At 48.8% G+C, this 20,910-nt stretch overlaps 1 protein-coding gene across 1 annotated transcript in view; it reads left to right on the top strand.

The window, feature by feature from the left end:
• Positions 1-4,542: 4,542 nt before the first annotated feature.
• LOC143986873 (uncharacterized) overlaps positions 4,543-20,910 on the top strand; it is a 207,211-nt gene continuing 190,843 nt past the window's right edge. The window contains exons 1-6 of the mRNA XM_077485280.1: positions 4,543-4,661; positions 4,750-4,873; positions 4,990-5,087; positions 5,168-5,374; positions 5,665-5,803; positions 6,696-7,456. Coding sequence (XP_077341406.1) covers positions 4,789-4,873; positions 4,990-5,087; positions 5,168-5,374; positions 5,665-5,803; positions 6,696-7,456 — 1,290 coding nt within the window. The 5' untranslated portion in view covers positions 4,543-4,661; positions 4,750-4,788. The remainder of the gene's footprint in view (positions 4,662-4,749; positions 4,874-4,989; positions 5,088-5,167; positions 5,375-5,664; positions 5,804-6,695; positions 7,457-20,910) is intronic.

Genomic DNA, 20,910 nt, shown 5'->3' with positions numbered 1-20,910 from the left:
TCGCATATCGCAGTGCGATCTGCAAACTCGGATCGCATGGTGTGAACACCCATGCGATCCGATTCTGCTGCGGACCAAAAAAAGGGTCCCGTGCGAGTTTGCGGCGGGTGCGACGCGAATTCAGCCATACTATCTGTATACTATCTGTATGGCTGGACTCGAATCGCACAGAGATCGGATGTGATTTGCACTGCAGTGCGGTGCGAATCACATCCGTTCTCATAAACCGCTGCAATGTGAACCCAGCCTTAGTGACACTGGCGACGGGGGGTGATCACGAGGTTAAACCTTTATTGGGGGGGTTAGGGGGGTACCTTAGAACTAAAGGGGGCTAACCCTAACTGCCCTAACAGTTATTACAGTCACAAATGACACCCGCCGGGTGATCAGGGGGTTAAACCTTTATTAGGTAATAAATGGCGGGTGCCCTGAAACTATAAAAAAATAACTAACCAACCAGCATCACCTGTAACAGTTATATGGTGATCACTGGTGAAAGGGTTAACTAGGGGGCAATCAGGGGGCTTTATGCGGTAGTATATGGGGGTCCCTGGCGCTATAAAAAGCTGCGGCGAACCTAAATACCTACCTGCCTAACTAGCGTCACCTGTGACACTAATACAGCGATCAGAAAAATGATCGCTTATTAGGCTGGGTTCACACTGGAGCGATGCAGGAACGCCACGAATCCGTGGCGGGTTCCCGCATCGCATGCCTCCCGGCGGCAGTTCACACTGCCCTATGCGAACTGCTGGGAGTGTCAGTGAAATGTTAATGACACCCCCAGATCAGTTCGCATATCGCAGTGCGATCTGCAAACTCGGATCGCATGGTGTGAACACCCATGCAATCCGATTCTGCTGCGGGCCAAAAAAAGGGTCCCGTGCGAATTTGCGGCGGGTGCGATGCGAATTCAGCCATACTATCTGTATGGCTGAACTCGAATCGCACAGAGATCGGATGTGATTTGCACTGCAGTGCGGTGCGAATCACATTCGTTCTCATAAACCGCTGCAATGTGAACCCAGCCTTAGTGACACTGGCGACGGGGGGTGATCACGGGGTTAAACCTTTATTGGGGGGGTTAGGGGGGTACATTAGAACTAAAGGGGGCTAACCCTAACTGCCCTAACAGTTATTACAGTCACAAATGACACCAATGCAAAAAAAAAAAAAATGACATTGGTGTCACTGTGACTGGGGGGCAGGGGTAATTGGGGGGGTGATCGGGGGGGGGGGGGTGTGAGTGTGCCTGGCATGTTCTACTGTGTAGTGACGTGTTGGTGCAACTCACCGATCCTCTCTCCTCGGTGTCGGAACGAACAATACCGACACGGAGGAGAGAAAACATCACTTCCTCTCCTGTGTTTACATTACAGGAGAGGAAGTGATGTCACAAACGATTTCTATTCGTCGGGAGCGATCGCGAGGGGGTGGCCATGAATGAATGGCCGCCCCCTCGTCCGGGATCGCTCCCGAACGAATACCGACCGCCGCAGGCACCGGGCGGGGGCCCGATGGGGCCCCCGACCCGCGGGAAGGCAGGGACGTACATTTACGCCCTTATGCCTGCCCGTGCCATTCTGTCGACGTACATCGTCGTGCGGTGGTCGGGAAGTGGTTAAAGAATTTCTTGGGATTTTTTTTGCTCTCCTTGCTGTGTTTTTCTTGTTCTTTCTTAGCCATCCTTATTGCACCCTTACATTTCTTGTTGCATTCTTTATAAAGTCTGAATGCTGATGATGATCCCCCAACCTCGTATTTTTTTTGAAGGCCTTCTCATTTGCTTTTACTTTATATGCATTTTTACATTGGAGTTAAGCCATCCAGAAATTTTGTTCGCTCTTTTAAATTTGGGATGCACTGGCTAATGCCCTTACTTAATATGCTCTTAAAGCAAACCCATTTCTCCTCCGTATTCTTTGTTCCTAAGATTTTATCCCAATTTATGCCTTTTAGAGCGGGGGTCGTAGTTTAGGGAAGTTGGCTCTTTTGAAATTCTGTGTCTTTTTATTCCCTTTATGTTTCATATTTGTGTGATTTATAATGAAGCCAATTGACCTGTGATCGCTGTTACCTAAATTGCCCTGTATTTCCACATCCGTGATTAGGTCTATTATTGTTGGTAATCAGTAGATCTAGTAATGCTTTATTTCCGGTTGGTGCATCTACCATCTGACCCATGAAATTGTCCTGCAAAACATTTAGGAACTGGCGAGCCTTGGAGGAATGCGTGGTTCCCTCCGCCCAATCTATGTCTGGATTAGGGATGAGCTCCGGCGTGTTCACACACTCCACATGCAGAGCCCGCCAGGAAGTCGGCGCAGTACAGCACTAATCACAGGCAATGAGACATTTCCCGATCTTTGCAGCCGCACATTGGGCAATGTCTCACTGCCTGTGATTAGCGCAGCGCTGCGCCGACTTCTTGGCGGGCTCTGCATGTGGAGTGTGCGAACACGCCGGAGCTCATCCTTAGTCTGGAGAATTAAAATCCCCCATTATGATAACCCTTCCCATCCTTGCTGCTAATCCAAATTGTGATAGGAGGTCCGTCTCCCCCTCCTCCCTCAGGTTAGGGGGCCTATAGCATACTCCCAGTATTATTTTCCCCTTAGCTTTATCCCTTTTGGAGCTCTACCCATAAGGATTCCACCTCCTCCCTAGCTCCCTTAATGATGTCATCTCTCACATTCACGTGTACATTATTATTGATATTTAGACATACCCCTCCCCCTTTTTTACCCTCTCTATCTCTGCGATAAAGGGTATACCCTTGAATGGATGCCAGCCAATCATGGGAGCTGTTGAACCAGGTCTCTGAAATTCCCACAAAATCCAAATCCTCCTCGTAAAACATTATCTCTAGTTCACCCATCTTGTCCGCCAGGCTCCTGGCATTGATGAACATGCCATGTAGTTTAGATCACTCGCATACTGTCCTCTTATTGGGTGTTCCAAGATTGCAACTAGAACATGTTACTATACTTACCTTGGTTTATGTACTTTAGTCAACCTAGCACTAATGCCCCCAATACTACCCTCTGGAATATGTTCTGCGCTGACTATCTCTACCTCTGGACCCCCCCGTCGCCTAGTTTACTGGTAGTATTCCTTAGAATACTACCGTGGAGGTCCTTTTCCTCAATTTAGCTCTAAGTCCTTAAAATCGTTCCTTAGGACACTCCATCTGCCTCTGACTTTGGCATTTGGTGCCAACATGCACCATGACAGCTGGGCCTTCCCAGCCCCTCCCAGTAATCTGTCCACCAGATCGATGATGTGCTGAACCCAAGGGCCTGGTAGACAACATACAGTTCCGCGCGTCAGGTCTTTGTTACAGATTGCCCTCTCTGTCCTTCTAAGAATTGAGTCCCCTACCTCCAGAATCTGTCTTTCCTTTCCCTTCACTTCTCCCCCAATTTCACTGGAGGAGTTCTTCCCCCTGGCAACCAAGAGAGTCCCTCAGCTCCAGCAGTGTTGGTCCATGACTGGTTTCACCAATTTTACTCAATGGAGCATACTTATTGGGATTCTCCAGCCCTGGATCGGCCTCCCTGGCACCTCCCCCTTTACCCTTCCTAACTGTCAGCCATCTACTCTTTCCTAGTGCCTTCGCCTCTTTGTCTCCACCCACCTCTGTGCTGGGCCCTACTGGCACCTGCTGTGTACGTTCCCCGGCTCTCCTTTAGTATGGAGGGACTTCTCAGTGCTGACAGTTGTTTCCCCAGATTCAGAACCTGGGCTTCCAGGGAAACAATGTGCTTACATTTTGCACAGCAGTATTCACCCTCGATCAGATGATCAAGAAACTCATTGGAGTAGAGGACATGGAGAGGAATATAAGAGAGTATGGGCAAGCTGGATAGAAAATTCCATAACGGCATCAGGATAAAACAGCATGGAGATGGGACAAGCCACACCAAAAAGGAAAAGGGAGTGAGAGGGATATGAATGTATAAATGTATATGTATAATTTTGTAGTATTTGAGGAAATTACTATGAATGGATTTTATGGAAGCTCATAAGAGAGCAATGAATGTAAATAGTGAAATGTATAATGGATATGTAAAAAAATAAATAAAAAACGAATAAAGAGATATTTCAAACAGGAACGCATAGATGTCGCAAGATGTACACCGAGTCATATCTCCACACCCGCCAGGCATCGTACCTACCAATTTAATTAGGATTGGGTTTATACCCTGTCCAAATGAACTAACAACTAGCTTCCTGACACTAATACTCAACAATAAACTACACAGGTACCCAACAAGACAATACACAAAGTACTTGCAGACCAAATGCACTCACAAACCCACGTGCACCCGCAGACTTGAGTGCACTTGCAGACCCACGTGCACTGTTGATCCTGTATTTTATGTAATGATGTCCAAATTCCTTATACCAAGCCTTTAACCTACAGTGGGCATGGGGGTTCTTGAAGTGGGGCTTTAATAATCTGGAGACCTGACCAGAAAGGATAGGAGGAGGATTCTGGAAAAATCATTTGATTTTACTATTTGTGTTCTTATACTAGAGTTTTCCTCCTGTGAAGTCTGGAGATCATATGACATCACGTCGCCTCCACCTCCCTCCCTGATAGAATAGAGAAATACAAAGAAGATTCTAGAAGTCACCAGAGAGATGATGGAGGAGAGGTGAGGAGGATTCTGGGAATTCTGGGACATTATCCAGTAACAGACAAGGGATGTGTCTGGATGGTGACTGTATCATTGTGTGTGTCAGGTTCCTATAAGGTGTCAGGATGTCACTGTCTATTTCTCCATGGAGGAGTGGGAGTATTTAGAAGGACACAAGGATCTCTACAAGGACGTCATGATGGACAATCAGCCGCCCCTCACATCACCGGGTAAGAGGAGACTTTATTGTAAAGGAGAGAGCAGTACGGAGGCTCCACCTAGATCCCCCATCATCTGATAAACACATAGAAACAATGTATTCAGTCAGTGTGTGTGTTTCCTACAGATGGATCCAGTAATGGGAACCCACCAGAGAGATGTCCCCGTCCTCTGTATTCCCGGGATTCCACACAGGAAGGTCACACCATCCCTCACCATCATCAGGTAGATGAGGAACAGTCACTGATAATTATGATTCATATACAAGTATGTTTGTTACAATGAATGTTTTATTTAATTTTCAGAGTGGAAACCTCGCGGATTATACAATTGTTGTCAAAGAAGAGTATAAAGAGGAGGATGAGGAGTATGGAGTGATGGAGGAGTTTTCAGAAGGACACAAGGATATGACGGAGCCACCAAATACCAGGAACCCACCAGAGAGATGTCCCCATCCTCTGTATTCCCGGGATTCCACACAGGAAGATCACACCATCCCTCACTGTTACAAGGTTGGTAGGTTTGAGCATCTAGAACTGTGGTTCTCAAGACCCACTAACAGGCCAGGTTTGCAAGATAACTGAAATACATCACAGGTGATATCATATGCTGCTCAGTGATTGCAGTATTCTAGTCTGCATCTCCCAAAGTTAAGATCTAAAATCTGGCCTGTTAGTTGGTCCTGAGGACACTGATGTAGAACATGGGCTCATTGTATCAAAGTGTTCATTTTCTTGGGGAATATCACATCATTAATTCTTTTATTTTACAGATGTTATTTTTAATCCTTTTCTTGGTTTAGGATGAAGATCTAATAGATATAAAAGTTGAGAGTAAAGCAGAAGAAGAGAGGTATGTGAGGGATGATCAGCAGTCTATGGAGGAGGATGGAATAACGGGGACATTTATAGAGGAGGACACTCCTACAGAGATCAGCACAGGTGGGTCATTACCACTAAATACATTCCTCCACCCATACTGCTCACTGATTGGTCCAGAGTAGGATGAGGATTGGGTGATATCAGCCTGTAATCCCCTGGTCACTTTCCTGAGCTGTGTTCCCCATCCTGTATTCCTGTATTTCTCTCCGATAATCTTCCTTCTCTGTGCTGCCGACACAATTTATGTATCTAGACTGGATTTATGGAGATTCTGGGGTTCAACTGGCAGTAAAATGTTCATTTTCACCATAGACATTGCTCGACCTAGGCACCTGGGGAATGTGTTTTGGGTCTAGTAAAATTTCTGACAGAACAATTCTCTCAGGATTACTTGTTCTGTTGTCTGCTGGCTGTGCCGGGTGGAGGGATATGTCTGTATATTCTCAGACCCAAGTCACTGAATGCAGTCTCAGGAGATGGGAGGCAGCGGTGTGGGACCTCTGCAACTTATCCCAGGTAAATCCCACTGATTACTGAATACCAATATTATGAATCTTGTATGGTATTTAAGAGAGAACCCTATGCAAAAAAAAACAAGAAAAAAAGTGTGTGGTCTCACAATCCATACCAGACCCTCATCCGAGCATGCAGGCTGGCTGTCCAAGAGGGGTTGGAGAGTGAGAACCCCCCCTCCTGAACCATACCAGGCCGCATACCCTCAACATGGGAAGAGTATCTTGCTAAGTCCAGTCACTTCTGGTTGGAAAGTTGAACAAGTACAATGTATGAGCTCGCATTGGGAAACATGAGGAGTCTGTACAGCATAAGGCTATGGGAAATGTATATCTGTCTGCAGGAAACAGGAGATATTGTAACCTGATGTGGGCGGAGTCCTGGATTAGGGGAACCAATCTGCTCATGTCTAGTAATAATCTTTTTATTTCTATTTTAGTAGATGGACAGGAGATGAGGAAAACCTCAGAGGATTGTCTCACTTTGTCTCCAGACTGTAAAGTAGAAGATGAGGACATCACACAGTATAGTCCAGGAGAAAACCCGACTACCTCAAATGATCATCCAACACCACACAGTGTAGATGGACCATCGTATTCCTCTTATCCTGAGGAACCTCAGACTGTGAGGGACGGTGCCGTCCTTCCAACAGAGAAGAGGTTTTCCTGTACTGAGTGCGGGAAGTGTTTCAATTTTCACTCCAAACTTAAGGTGCATAAAAGATCTCACACAGGTGAGAAGCCGTATTCCTGTCCTGAGTGTGGGAAATGTTTTTCAAGAAGGTCAAGTCTTAGCATACATCAGAGATCTCACACGGGGGAGAAGCCATTTTCCTGTCTTGAGTGTGGGAAATGTTTTGTAGATAAAGCATACCTTGTCGCACATCAAAGGTCTCATATGGGGGCAAAGCCATTTTCCTGTCCTGAGTGCGGGAAATGTTTTTCAGATAAGTCCAACCTTAATAATCATCAGAGATTGCACACAGGTGAGAAGCCGTATTCCTGTCCTAAGTGTGGCAAAGATTTTGGACGAAAATCAGAACTTGTCACACATGAAAGGTATCACACCGGGCAAAAGCCATACTCCTGTTCCCAGTGCGGGAAATCTTTTGTACAAAAATCAGTTCTTGCCAGACATGAAAGGTCTCACATGGGGGGGAAAAACGGTATTCCTGTCCTGAGTGTGGGAAATGTTTTTCAGTGAAGTCCCATCTTAACACACATCAGAGATCTCACACAGGGAAGAAGCCGTATTCCCGTCCTGAGTTAGGAAAATGTTCCTCACTGAAGTCCTGTCTTCCTGTTCATCAGAGATCCCACACAACCCTCGAGGTATATTAGTGCCTTGAGTACATTTCGTGGTTTAAGATTTCACAAACACTAAGAGGTCTATTTTTAAAATTTTGTTTATCAAATGTGAACAGCATTTGCTCACTTATGACAAATGTTGGTCAAATGTAATTTCATACAATGATTTCCTGTGATCATCAGATCCCTCTAGTGGCCTTCCTTAACCACCTGCCACCCGCCGGCTGTCATATGATGGCCAAGCGGCGCAGCTCTTATTCTGGGAGGGCGTCATATGACGTCCTCGCCTTCCCGGCCCACCAGGGGGTGCGCACGCACCGCCGCGTCACTGGGGATCTGGTGCACGTGCTCGGTGGCCGCGATGCCCGGTAACAAGGATGGACCGTGGATCTGTGTGTGTAAACACACAGATCCACGTCCTATCAGGTGAGAGGAGACCGATGGTGTGTTCTCAGTACAGAGGAACACCAATAGGTCTTCTCCCCTTGTGAGTCCCCGCCCCCTACAGTTAGAATCACTCCCTAGGAAACATAATTAACCCCTCGATCACCCCCTAGTATTAACCCCTTCCCTGCCAGCCACATTTATTCAGTAATCAGTGAATTTTTATAGCACGGATCGCTGTATAAATGTGTCAGAAGTGTCCGATATGTCCACTGCAATATCACAGTCATGATAAAAATCGCAGATCGCCACCATTACTAGTAAATGGTGGCGATCTGCACTGTACCAGGCCGCATGCCCTCAACATGGGGTGGGTGCTTTGGGGAAGGGGGCGCCCTGCGCCCCCCCCCCCCCAAAGCACCATGTCTCCATGTTGATGAGGACAAGGGCCTCTTCCCGACAACCCTGGCCGTTGGTTGTCGGGGTCCGCAGGTGGGGGGCTTATCGGAATCCAGGAGCCCCCTTTAATAAGGGGGCCCCCAGATCCCAGCCCCCCACCCTATGTGAATGAGTATGGGGTACATCTTACCCCTACCCATTCACCTGGGGGAAAAAAGTGTCAATAAAAAAACACACTACAGGTTTTTAAAGTAATTTATTAATCAGCTCCGGGGGTCTTCTTCCAACTTCGGGGCTCTTCTTCTGACTTCTGCGCTCTGTTCGGCCTCTTCTCCCGCTCTCCGGTTTTTCTGCTGGCTCCTCCGCTATCTTCTTCCAGCTCTTTTACTAGTGGAGGAGCCCGGTCTTCTCCGTCCTTCTTCCCTTGTCTCTCTTCTTTCTTCTTCCGATGTTGACACAACGCTCTCTTCCACTGTAATAGCTTGTGCGACGTGCACGGCGACCTATATAGATATGGGGCGTGGTCACTGGGTGATGTCACACGGTAACCCTGCCCCTTATGACGTCAAGTCCCGGGGCATGAGGGGACTGTGATGTCATAAGGGGTGGGGTCACCATGTGACATCACCCTGTGACCACGCCCCATACCTATATAAGTCGTCGCGCACGTCGCACAAGCCATTACAGCGGAAGAGAGCATTGTGTCAACATCAGAAGAAGAGGGAAGAAGGACAGAGAAGACCGGGCTCCTCCGCTAGTAAAAGAGCTGCAAGAAGATAGCGGAGGAGCCCGCAGAAGAACCGGAGAGCGGGAGACGACGCCGGAGAGTGGGAGAAGAGGCCGAGAAGTCAGAAGAGCGGAGAAGTTGGAAGAAGACCCCAGGAGCTGATTAATAAATTACTTTAAAAGCCTGTGTTGTTTTTCTTTTTATTGACACTTTTTTCCCCAGGTGAATGGGTAGGGGTACGATGTACCCCATACTCATTCACATAGGGTGGGGGGCCCGCAGGGCGCCCCCCTTCTCTAAAGCACCCACCCCCCATGTTGAGGGCATGCGGCCTGGTACGGTTCAGGAGGTGGACGGGGCGCTCACTCGTCCCCATCCCCTTTCCTGACCAGCCGGGCTGCGTGCTTGGATAGGGGTCTGGTATGGATTTTGGGAAGTATGTAGCAGATAAATGAATAGACCTCCTAGCAATGTTATTACCAGGCTGCAGCTAGGGGGAGCTCTAATGTGTAGAGTGTGACCACAGCAGAGTGATCCCATCTAGCTCACATTAACCCTTTCACTGCCAGAGCTGGTTTTGTATTATTTTTGCACACATGGTAAAATGCAGATTTTGGTCCTGAAGATTAGATAAAACCCCCCAAACATATATTTTCTGAAAGCAGAGACCCTGGAGAATAAAATGGTGGTAATTGTTAAGGTGTTCCTCATACATAAATGTCACCTTCATATCCAGGTCTATTTTCTCCTTTTCCCCCCATTTTCTATGATGTGATCTTTTCTACAATACTTTGTTATAATAATGTTGTGTATTGTATTGTACACAAATTAATGACTCCGTCTCCACATTTCAGACAAGTTCTTTTCCTGACCAATTGGATTTCTACCTTTACTATTCCCTGATTCTATGATTGCAATCTTGTTAAAATTATAATAAAAAATGTATTGTGTGAAAAAACTAAGTTGTGTGTGTCGGTGCAATGATGACAGTATCCAAAAATTTCTCATAGGTGACTCGTTAAAAGGCTTCACAGGTTATTCGTTTGGAATTAACTGCGAATAATGGCCCAGAGTGCAGTGGTCAGTAGTATATTATATGCAGACCAGAGTACCAAGTTCTGTGATCAGGAGTAGTGATGGCCGAATAGTTCGCCCGGCGGTCGTTTCGCGGCGAATTTCGGCTGTTCGCGGTCCGCCAGTTCGGCGGACTATTGGCGTTGTTCGCCCGGCGGACTTCCGTGTTTTTACTGTGTAAAGGAACTTTGACCTTATGACACATCCATCATGGGGTACAGGACAGCCAATTGAGACATAACAGCACATGGACACTTGGACATTCCCCCTAACTTATAAATACACCCGATCCGGCGGCCATTTTACATTCTTTCTTCTGTCACTATAGGGAAAGGTTGCTGTTTGGAGCAGGGACAGATAAAACGCTAGCTATTTGGTACACAAAAGTTCTTTTCAGGACTGGTATAGGTGTTAGGTGTATATAGGTTTGCTGTGCTACTGATTGTTGCAGCAGCCTGAGTGTCTTTTGTCAGTTTAGAGAAAGGGACAGAGCGCTGTGTCTGCTGCTATTTTAGGGACAGCCAGATTAGTCATCATCATCATCATCATTAGCTGTTACTATCAGGTCCACAAAAGAGCTATTCGAGTAACCAGTAATTGTTCCAGTCTCCTCTTTTTTGCCAGTTTGTATAGGGACAGGAAGGAAGCAGTGTGTCAGGCAGTGAGGGTCAGTTTAAACAGTTGCTGTTACTATTAGTTCCACAAAGGTTCTTTTCAGGACTGGTATCAGTGGTATGGTAATAGGCTTGTACACGTATAATATTCTTTCTTCCAAATATAGAAAGAATATTATACTTGACTGCTGCCCTTCTGCTGCAGTCTGCTAATCATTCACAACTCACTTGTTCCACAAAGCTCTTTATCAGGACTGGTAACTTGGTCTGTGTAGGGTGCTACAGTACATAGGGTTAAGTGAGGTACAGTCTGCTGTTCTGTAAGGACCGCTATCGGTCCGCAATAGATAGGGTTGAGGTGCACCACTGCTGACCGCTGCCCTATACTGCAGCAGTCCTTCAGCAGTATAGGGACTGACGTACAGTCTGCTAATCAGTCACACACAACCTACTTGGTCCACAAAGGTCCTTATAAGGACTGGTAACTTGGTGAAGGGTGCTACAGTACATAGGGTTGAGTGCGGTACAGTCTGCTGTTCTGTAAGGACCGCTATCGGTCCACAATAGATAGGGTTGAGGTGCACCACTGCTGACCGCTGCCCTATACTGCAGCAGTCCTTCAGCAGTATAGGGACTGACGTACAGTCTGCTAATCAGTCACACACAACCTACTTGGTCCACAAAGGTCCTTATAAGGACTGGTAACTTGGTGAAGGGTGCTACAGTACATAGGGTTGAGTGCGGTACAGTCTGCTGTTCTGTAAGGACCGCTATCGGTCCACAATAGATAGGGTTGAGGTGCACCACTGCTGACCGCTGCCCTATACTGCAGCAGTCCTTCATTGGTATAGGGACTGACGTACAGTCTGCTAATCACTAACACACAACCTGCTTGGTCCACAAAAGTTCTTATAAGGACTGGTAACTTGGTCTAGGGTGCTACAGTACATAGGGTTGAGTGAGGTACAGTCTGCTATTCTATAAGGACTTATCGGTCCACAATACATAGGGTTGAGGTGCACTACTGCTGACTGCTGCCCTATACTGCAGCAGTCCTTCATCGGTATAGGGACTGATGTAAAGTCTGCTAATCACTCACACACAACCTGCTTGGTCCACAAAAGTTCTTATAAGGACTGGTAACTTGGTCTAGGGTGCTACAGTACATAGGGTTGAGTGAGGTACAGTCTGCTATTCTATAAGGACTGTTATCGGTCCACAATACATAGGGTTGAGGTGCACTACTGCTGACTGCTGCCCTATACTGCAGCAGTCCTTCATCGGTATAGGGACTAAGAGTTTTGTCACAGGGTGATTTAAAAAATGACAGGCAGAGGAAGAGGCAGGCCCTTCCGCAGGGGTGGTAGGGGTAGGGCAGGAGCACCAGCCTTGAGCCAAAGTGGAAAGTTGCAGAAGGTGCGTTCAATTACTTTAAAGGACACACCAGACTTGGTTGAGTGGCTGACTCAGCCTTACTCTTCTGCACCCTCCTCATCCTCTCGATCTGCACCCTCTTCTTCACTCTCTGCTATGTGCACCCCCAAAGACACTACCACCAACAACACCACCACCACCACATACCTTCCGCTTGAGTCACAGGAATTATTTTCCGATCCATATCAAGAGGACATTTCTGATGCGCAGCCACTCTTGGTATTGGATCAGGAAGAGGAGGTAGCAACAACCGCTACTCAGCAGTCTGACGACAGTACCCAGATCAGCCCAAGGAGGAGGTTGGTCCCCGGTGTTGCTGCCTACTCCGAGATCTCTACTTATAGCGGTGGGGAAGGTGACGTTGATGATAACGTGTCTAGTGATGTCACGTGGGTGCCCACAAGAGAGGAAGAGGAGGGGAGTTCAGAGGGAGATATGGACCAGCAGATAGGGAGGAGAAGCAGGAATAACTTACATTGCTCAGGAGGGACAAAGCAGACTGCAAATGTATCAGGAGCGAGTCATCGACCATGTACGGTCACATCTGGCGTTCCCAGGACACCGGCACATGGCTCCGCAGTGTGGGCTTTTTTTAATGTGTCCGCTGCTGACAATAGCGTTGCCATCTGCAATCTTTGCAGTCAACGCATTAGTCGCGGTAAGCCCAACACTCACCTTGGGACGACCGCTTAAGAAGGCACATGGGCAGCCATCACCGAGCCGAGTGGGAGCAACAGAACACACAAAGCCACACTGCAGGCTCTCACCGTCCAGCCTCGTCTTCTACTTCTCCTTCTCCTCTCTCCTCACAGTTGTCCTCCACTCCACCTTCCATCACGCCAAGCTCACATTTTTCTGCAAAAAGGCAGGCTTCCGTGGGCCTAATGTTCGAGCGTAAAAAAATGATGACGCCGGATAACCCTCTTGCCCAACGATTGACGGCTGGCTTGTCAGAACTCATAGCCCGCCAACTACTGCCATAAACTGGTGGACTCGGAGGCCTTTCGCAAATTTGTGGCCATTGGAACACCACAATGGAAGGTCCCAGGAAGGAAGTATTTCTCTGAGAAGGGCATCCCAGAGCTATATGGCCATGTTCAGCGGCAAGTGAATGTATCTCTGACACACAGTGTCGGTGCCAAGATACATCTGACCACAGACACGTGGTCTAGCAAACACGGGCAGGGAAGGTATATCACTTTTACTGCCCACTGTGTGAACCTTCTGACGGCCGTCAAGCATGTAACCCGTGGCACCCGTGTAGATTTGGTTTTACCGCCACGGATTGCATGCAGGCCTGACTCTTCTCCTCCTCCTCCTACTCCATCCTCCTCTTTCTCCTCCTCAGCTGCCTCCTCCTTTTCTGCTGCTAGCGTCTCTTCCGCTGCACCGCCCAAGCTCCCCAGAACCTATTCCACATGCCAGTTGAGACGTTGCCATGCCGTGCTGCGTCTGTTGTGCCTGGAAGCCAAGAGCCACACTGGCCCGGCACTCCTTTCAGCTTTGCGTTCACAGGCAGATCAGTGGCTAACACCGCTCAATTTGACAGTTGGTAAAGTGGTGTGTGACAACGGTGCCAATCTGCTTAGCGCATTGAAACGGCAAAATCACGCACGTGCCATGCATGGCACACGTCTTAAACTTGGTCGTGCAGCGATTCCTTGTCAAATACCCTGGGGTCCAGGACATCTTGCGGCAGGCAAGGAAAATCTCGGCCCATTTCAGAAGATCTTACACGGCCATGGCTCGCCTTGCTGACATTCAGCGGCGACACAATCTGCCGGTCAGACGTCTTATTTGCGATTGCCCGACGCGATGGAACTCAACCTTCTATATGCTTGATAGGCTGCTCCAGCAGAAACGTGCAGTTAACGTCTACCTGTATGAACTCTGCGGCAGAAACGGTTCTGGGGAGCTGGGTTTTTTTTCACCGCGCCAGTGGCTGCTCATGCGCGACGCATGCAGACTTCTGCGGCCATTTGAGGAGATCACCAACTGGTCAGTCGCAGCCATGGCGCCATCAGTGACATGGTACCTTATGCCTTCTTTATGGAGCGTGCATTGCGTCGTGTCATTGATCAGGCTGTGGAGGAGCAGGAGCGGGAAGATGAGGAAGTCGCAATGCTGGATGAATTCCCAGGGGGGGCTACTCTATCTGAGACAAGTCAACAACAGGAGTCTGAAGAGGAGTCAGAGGAGGATGGTGCCGGGGCGGATGAGGAGGAGCAAGAAGAGCATGCTTTAAACCTTTCTGGGATCCCTGTTGTGCGTGGATGGGGAGAGGAGAATGAAGAGGACGACATTATCCTGGATGATGAGCAGGAGCCAGGCCACCACACCGCTTCCACTTTAGTGCAAATGGGGGCCTTCATGCTCCAGTGTTTTAATAGGGACCCCCGTATAAAAAGCATAAGGGTCAAGGACCAGTACTGGGTGGCAACGTACTTAGACCCCTGGTACAAACACAAAATGGCGGAAATGTTACCGCCGTCGCAGAGGGCTGTCAGAATGCAGCACTTCCAGGCCTTGCTTCAAGAAATGCTGCATTCTGCTTTTGTGTGCGCTGGCAGAGGAGCAATTCCCACTCCCAGAGAAGGATTTGCGGGTACCAATCCAACAGCGCGGATACGAGGTCATTCTTTCAGCTGACCCATCGACAGGTGTCATCCGGATCCAGCATCAGGGAACGCCTAGACCAGTGATGGCGAACCTCGGCACCCCAGATGTTTTAGAACTACATTTCCCATGATGCTCAAATACACTGCAGAGTACCAGAGCATCATGGGAAATGTAGTTCCAAAACATCTGGGGTGCCAAGGTTCGCCATCACTGGCCTAGACCATCAGGTGTCCGACTACATTGGGTTAACGGCCGATGTGGACGCTCTGAGGAGTGATGAACCCCTGAACTACTGGGTGGGCAGGCTTGACCTTTGGCCAGAGCTTGCCCAATTTGCAATCGAACTGTTGGCTTGCCCCTCATCCAGTGTCCTGTCCGAAAGGACGTTCAGCGCAGCAGGGGGGATCGTGACCGATAAGCGTACTCGCTTAGCTCAGGACAGTGTTAACTACCTCACATTTCTAAAAATGAATGAGGCATGGATCTCGGAGGAATTCAACACATGTGACCAGTAGACCATGTATATGTCTATAAACTATTTTTTTAATCAAGCACACAGACCTTCTTTCTTCATTTGGCTCACTTCCTTGTCCCAAAAAAGCACACCGTACTATATGCCCCTACCCTCCTCTTTGAAGAGGTTGAGCGGTGTCATATTTCTACTGGGGCTGCTTATGAGGGGATCACACCATCCCTGTGCTGTGCTGACTTCCTCCTGGGGGTTCTTATTATGAGGGGATCACACCATCCCTGTGCTGTGCTGACTTACTCCTGGGGGTTCTTATTATGAGGGGATCACACCATCCCTGTGCTGTGCTGAGTTTCTCCTGGGCCTGCTTATTATGAGGGGATCACACCATCCCTGTGCTGTGCTGACTTCCTCCTGGGGGTTCTTATTATGAGGGGATCACACCATCCCTGTGCTGTGCTGAGTTTCTCCTGGGCCTGCTTATTATGAGGGGATCACACCATCCCTGTGCTGTGCTGACTTCCTCCTGGGGGTTCTTATTATGAGGGGATCACACCATCCCTGTGCTGTGCTGAGTTTCTCCTGGGTCTGCTTATTATGAGGGGATCACACCATCCCTGTGCTGTGCTGACTTCCTCCTGGGGTTTCCTATTATGAGGGGATCACACCATCCCTGTGCTGTGCTGAGTTTCTCCTGGGCCTGCTTATTATGAGGGGATCACACCATCCCTGTGCTGTGCTGACTTCCTCCTGGGGGTTCTTATTATGAGGGGATCACACCATCCCTGTGCTGTGCTGAGTTTCTCCTGGGCCTGCTTATTATGAGGGGATCACACCATCCCTGTGCTGTGCTGACTTCCTCCTGGGGGTTCTTATTATGAGGGGATCACACCATCCCTGTGCTGTGCTGAGTTTCTCCTGGGCCTGCTTATTATGAGGGGATCACACCATCCCTGTGCTGTGCTGACTTACTCCTGGGGGTTCTTATTATGAGGGGATCACACCATCCCTGTGCTGTGCTGAGTTTCTCCTGGACCTGCTTATTATGAGGGGATCACACCATCCCTGTGCTGTGCTGACTTCCTCCTGGGGGTTCTTATTATGAGGGGATCACACCATCCCTGTGCTGTGCCGAGTTTCTCCTGGGCCTGCTTATTATGAGGGGATCACACCATCCCTGTGCTGTGCTGACTTACTCCTGGGGCTGCTTACGGTGCTGCTGTCAGTGCTGTATATCACGGTGCTGGTGTGAGTGCTTAATGTCACGCTGCTGCTGTCAGTGCTGTATATCATGGTGCTGATGTCAGTGCTTAATGTCACGCTTCTGATGTCAGTGCTCTCTATCACGCTGCTGCTGTCAGTGCTGTATATCACGGTGCTGATGTCAGTGCTTAATGTCACGCTTCTGATGTCAGTGCTCTCTATCACGGTGCTGCTGTCAGTGCTGTATATCACGGTGCTGATGTCAGTGCTTAATGTCACGCTTCTGATGCCAGTGCTCTCTATCACGGTGCTGCTGTCAGTGCTGTATATCACGGTGCTGATGTCAGTGCTTTATGTCACGCTGCTGATGTCAGTGCTCTCTATCACGGTGCTGTTGTCAGATGACTCTATCACGGTGCAGGTGTCATTGCTGTATGTCACGCTGCTGGTGATCATCTCCTGCACCCTCTTCTTTACCTACTCTGGTCTCTGACCTTCCGTCCCCTCCATTGCCTTCATGCGCTCCACAGTCCTGAATTGTCAGAACAATTTCCCATATAAAAAAAGAATGCTTGTAGTTATCGATCCCAAATTCACCTCATACATGTATTATGTCATTGGCCATGTGGTGGGACTATGTTTGCCCAGCTAATAATTATTTTGTGGCTGCAAATTTGACCTAAAGGTTTGCGAAGTTCGCCTCCCATTGAAGTCAATGGGGCCCGCCGCGAACTTTCCGTTTCGCGAACTATCGGCCGCGTTCGCGGTCCGCGTTAACGAAACGTCCCGTCGGAAGTTCGTCCATCACTAATCAGGAGTATGTAAATTATAGTACAGCGTACAAAGTGTATTGGTCAGCAATATGTTATATACAGCCCATTGTACAATGTGGAGTGGTCAGGAACATGTCATATACAGTCCTGTGTATAGAGTGCGGTGGTCGGGAACATGTCATATACAGTCCTGTGTATAGAGTGCGGTGGTCGGGAACATGTCATATACAGTCCTGTGTATAGAGTGCGGTGGTCGGGAACATGTCATATACAGTCCTGTGTATAGAGTGCAGTGGTCAGGAACATGTCATATACAGTCCTGTGTATAGAGTGCAGTGGTCAGGAACATGTCATATACAGTCTAACACAGTTTAAGGTGTTGGATGTGGATGAGCATGACAACTTCCAACTGTCACTAGTTGCTTAAGACACTGATGTAAGGGGGGCTCTCTAGGGACCCTAATGTAAGGAAGGGGCTCTCTGAGGACCCTACTATAAGGAAGGGGCTCTCTGGGGACCCTGATGTAAGTGGGGGGGGGGGGCTCTCTGGGGATGCCCGCCCAAGCGTATGACTTTCTTTACTTCAGTGCTATGGTCTCTAGCCTGAGATGCTTTGTAGACCTAGCAATGCCCCTGGTGGGGGCCCTTCATGGTTTCTTGCACCGGGGCTCTGAAGATTCTAGTTACGCTTCTGACTCCTGCCCCCCATCTTGTTCCCCTCTTCGGTTCTTCTGCCGGGCCACCGCGCCTTCTTATAGCTCTTTTACAGGTGGTGGCCCGATCTTCTGTTGCCGCCGCCTTCCGTCCTTCTTCTCCTGGAGATGTTGACTCGACGCTCTCTCCGGCCGCAATGCCAGGGACGCACTGCGCGGCGACTTATATAGGGACAAGGGGCGGGGTCATCGATTGATGTCACATGGGTTGATGTCACATGGCGACAGTCCCAGCATCCTCCGGGACTGTGACATCGTAAGGGGGCGGGGTCACCATGCGACATAAACCGATGACCCCGTCCCTTGTCCCTATATAAGTCACCGCGCAGCGCGTCCCTGGCATTGCGGCCGGAGAGAGCGTTGAGTCAACATCTCAGGGAGAAGAAGGAGAAGAAGAACGGAAGGCGGCGGCGGCGACAGAAGACCGGCCTGTAAAAGAGCTATGAGAAGGCGCGGTGGCCCGGCCGAAGAACCAAAGAGGGGGACAAGACCCCCGAAGTCAGAAGAAGAGGCCGCGGCGAGGGAGAAAGCCGGGCTCCTCCGCTAGCAAAAGAGCTAGAAGAAGATAGCGGAGGAGTCCGGCGAGAAGACTCCCGAAGACGGAAGACCCCCGGAGCTGTGCAATAAGGGAAGTAGAGGAGCCGAGGAGTCTCTGAGAAGGTAGTGGGACTAAAGGACTCTGGTAGCCTCTGAGGGTGTACTGCATCTGAAGGACTCTGTGACCCCTGAGGAGGAAGTAGAGCTGAAGGACTTTGGGGGCCTCTTAGGAGGTAATAGGGCTTAACAACTCTGAGAGGTTAGTAGGGCTGTGGGTGCCTCTGAGGGAGTAGTCAGAATGCACGGTTCTGAGGTAAGAGGGGGTTTAAAGCGGTGTTCCACACAAAAGTGGAATTTCTGCTCAAGTGAACCCCCTCCGGTGCCACAATTGGCACCTTTCAGGGGGGAGTGGGGTGAAGATACCTGTATAATACAGTTTTCTGCACCCACTTTCGGGAATAGACCCCCATGTGAGTCACGCCCCTTCCCGCACCCCCCGCTGTCTCCTGGGAAACACACAGGTCCCAGGAGATAGCGGGGACCACTTACAACGCGCAGCGCGACTCGCGCATTCGCGGTAGGGAACAGGGAAGTGAAGCCGAAATGCTTCACTTCCTGATTCCCTCACCGAAAATGGCGCCGGCAGCAGCCAAGAACTGACCGATTGCTCGGCTTTGGCTGCCGACTTCACTGGACTCCAGGAAAGGTAAGTGTCCATTTATTAAAAGTCAGCAGCTGCAGTATTTGTAGCTGCTGGCTTTTAATACATTTTTTTTTTTTGGGTGGACTCCCTTTTTAAGGACTCATAGGGTCTGTTGGTCTCTGACGGTCCTGTCACCCCACCTGCACATACTTTTCTGACCTCCTAAACCACTTCATTCCCGGAAGGATTTACCCCCTTCCTGACCAGAGCACTTTTTGCGATACGGCACTGCGCCGTTTTAACTGAAAATTGCACGGTCGTGCGACATTGCACCCAAGCAAAATTGACGTCCTAGCATTTTTATTATAATTTTTTTTTTTATTAGTAATGGCGCCAATCTGCGATTTTTATTGTGACTGTGTCATTTATACAGTGATCAGTGATCTAAAAATTCACTGATTACTGTGTAAATGTCAGGGAAGGGGTTAAACGCTAGGGGACGATGAAGGGGTTAAGTGTGCCCTAGGGAGTGATTCTAACTGTGGGGGGGATGGGCTTACACTGGCATGACAGAGATCACTGCTCCCGCTGACAGGGAGCAGTAGATCCCTGTCATGCCACTAGGCAGAAGGAGAAATGCCTTGTTTACATAGGCATATCCCTGTTCTACCTCTCCACACTGCAATTATGGGCCGCTGGCGAGCATCGAGTTCCTGGGACCCGCGACATATTTAAAGGGAGATATAGGTACGCCCATTTGTCTTCCTGTGCCATTCTACCGACGTACATTTGTGTGCGGAGGTCGGCAAGCAGTTAAATAACTTCTGCCAGCAAGTGAAGGAAGCCTTCACCTCACCATTTCACCGTTCTGGAAATATGTTGCAGGATACAAATAGACCTAGAGGACAACCCCCCCGCTGTCCTCCTACCAGCACTGAAATAAAAAAACACACACTAGTAAAGCGCACTACAAGGTCCAGCCCAACAGACAGCAGTTTATGGTGACAGCATGATGAGGACAGATGTTCATTCCAACATACAAGGGTCCTGCAGGTTGCCAGATAAAGATCCAGGAAGATCCAAGAAACTTAAACAACAAAGAAATGGCAGCGCAAGATCCTCATTAGAATGATGAAGTAATTTATTCCATGAAAACAAAGATTAGTCAAGGAACAAACAAACAAAGATTAAACAAAGATAGATGGCAGATGGGTTGCTATTGGAGAGAACAAAACCAACTCCTCCCCCACAGTTCTGTACTCCATCACCAGCATCCTCTTGCTATCCAATCTCTTCTCTTACTGCAGAGTGACAGTGACATCAAAACTTTCATTTAGCAGGCTGCCGGAGATTGGAGCCGGAGTTTTGGCAATTATCCTGATTAGCCGGCAACCCAAAAGTCAGTAAGTTTCCCTTTCTGGACATCATGATAACCCTACATTATCCTCACTGCACTGTCCCAGTGCAAAAAAGTCAAAGGAAGGATCGTATTTATCATTCCTTGTTGTCGGGGCTGGACTTAGCCCTTCTTTCTCTGAGCTACTCATCTGTCGGCTAATTGCCAGCTCCTATCTCTCCACAGTGACTAAGCTGTTGATGGTATCCTGCTCATCAGTCCTTCTTACTTAAGCCATCCAGCCCAGATGATCTCTGCCTACACCTTGGTCAACATCAGAGACTATCTCCTGCGGTCCTGTTAAAGACTTGCTTGTTTCTTCTGCCTCCAGATCCTGCTTGCTGTTCTACTACGCCAATTCC

The sequence above is a fragment of the Lithobates pipiens genome, unplaced genomic scaffold, assembly GCF_037356315.1.
Source record: "Lithobates pipiens isolate NorthernLeopardFrog02 unplaced genomic scaffold, aLitPip1_a1.2 Scaffold_18, whole genome shotgun sequence".
NCBI classification, from domain to species: Eukaryota; Metazoa; Chordata; class Amphibia; order Anura; family Ranidae; genus Lithobates; species Lithobates pipiens.
The sequence above is the reverse complement of the archived record's forward strand: the minus strand, read 5'-3'. Positions and strand labels throughout refer to the sequence as shown.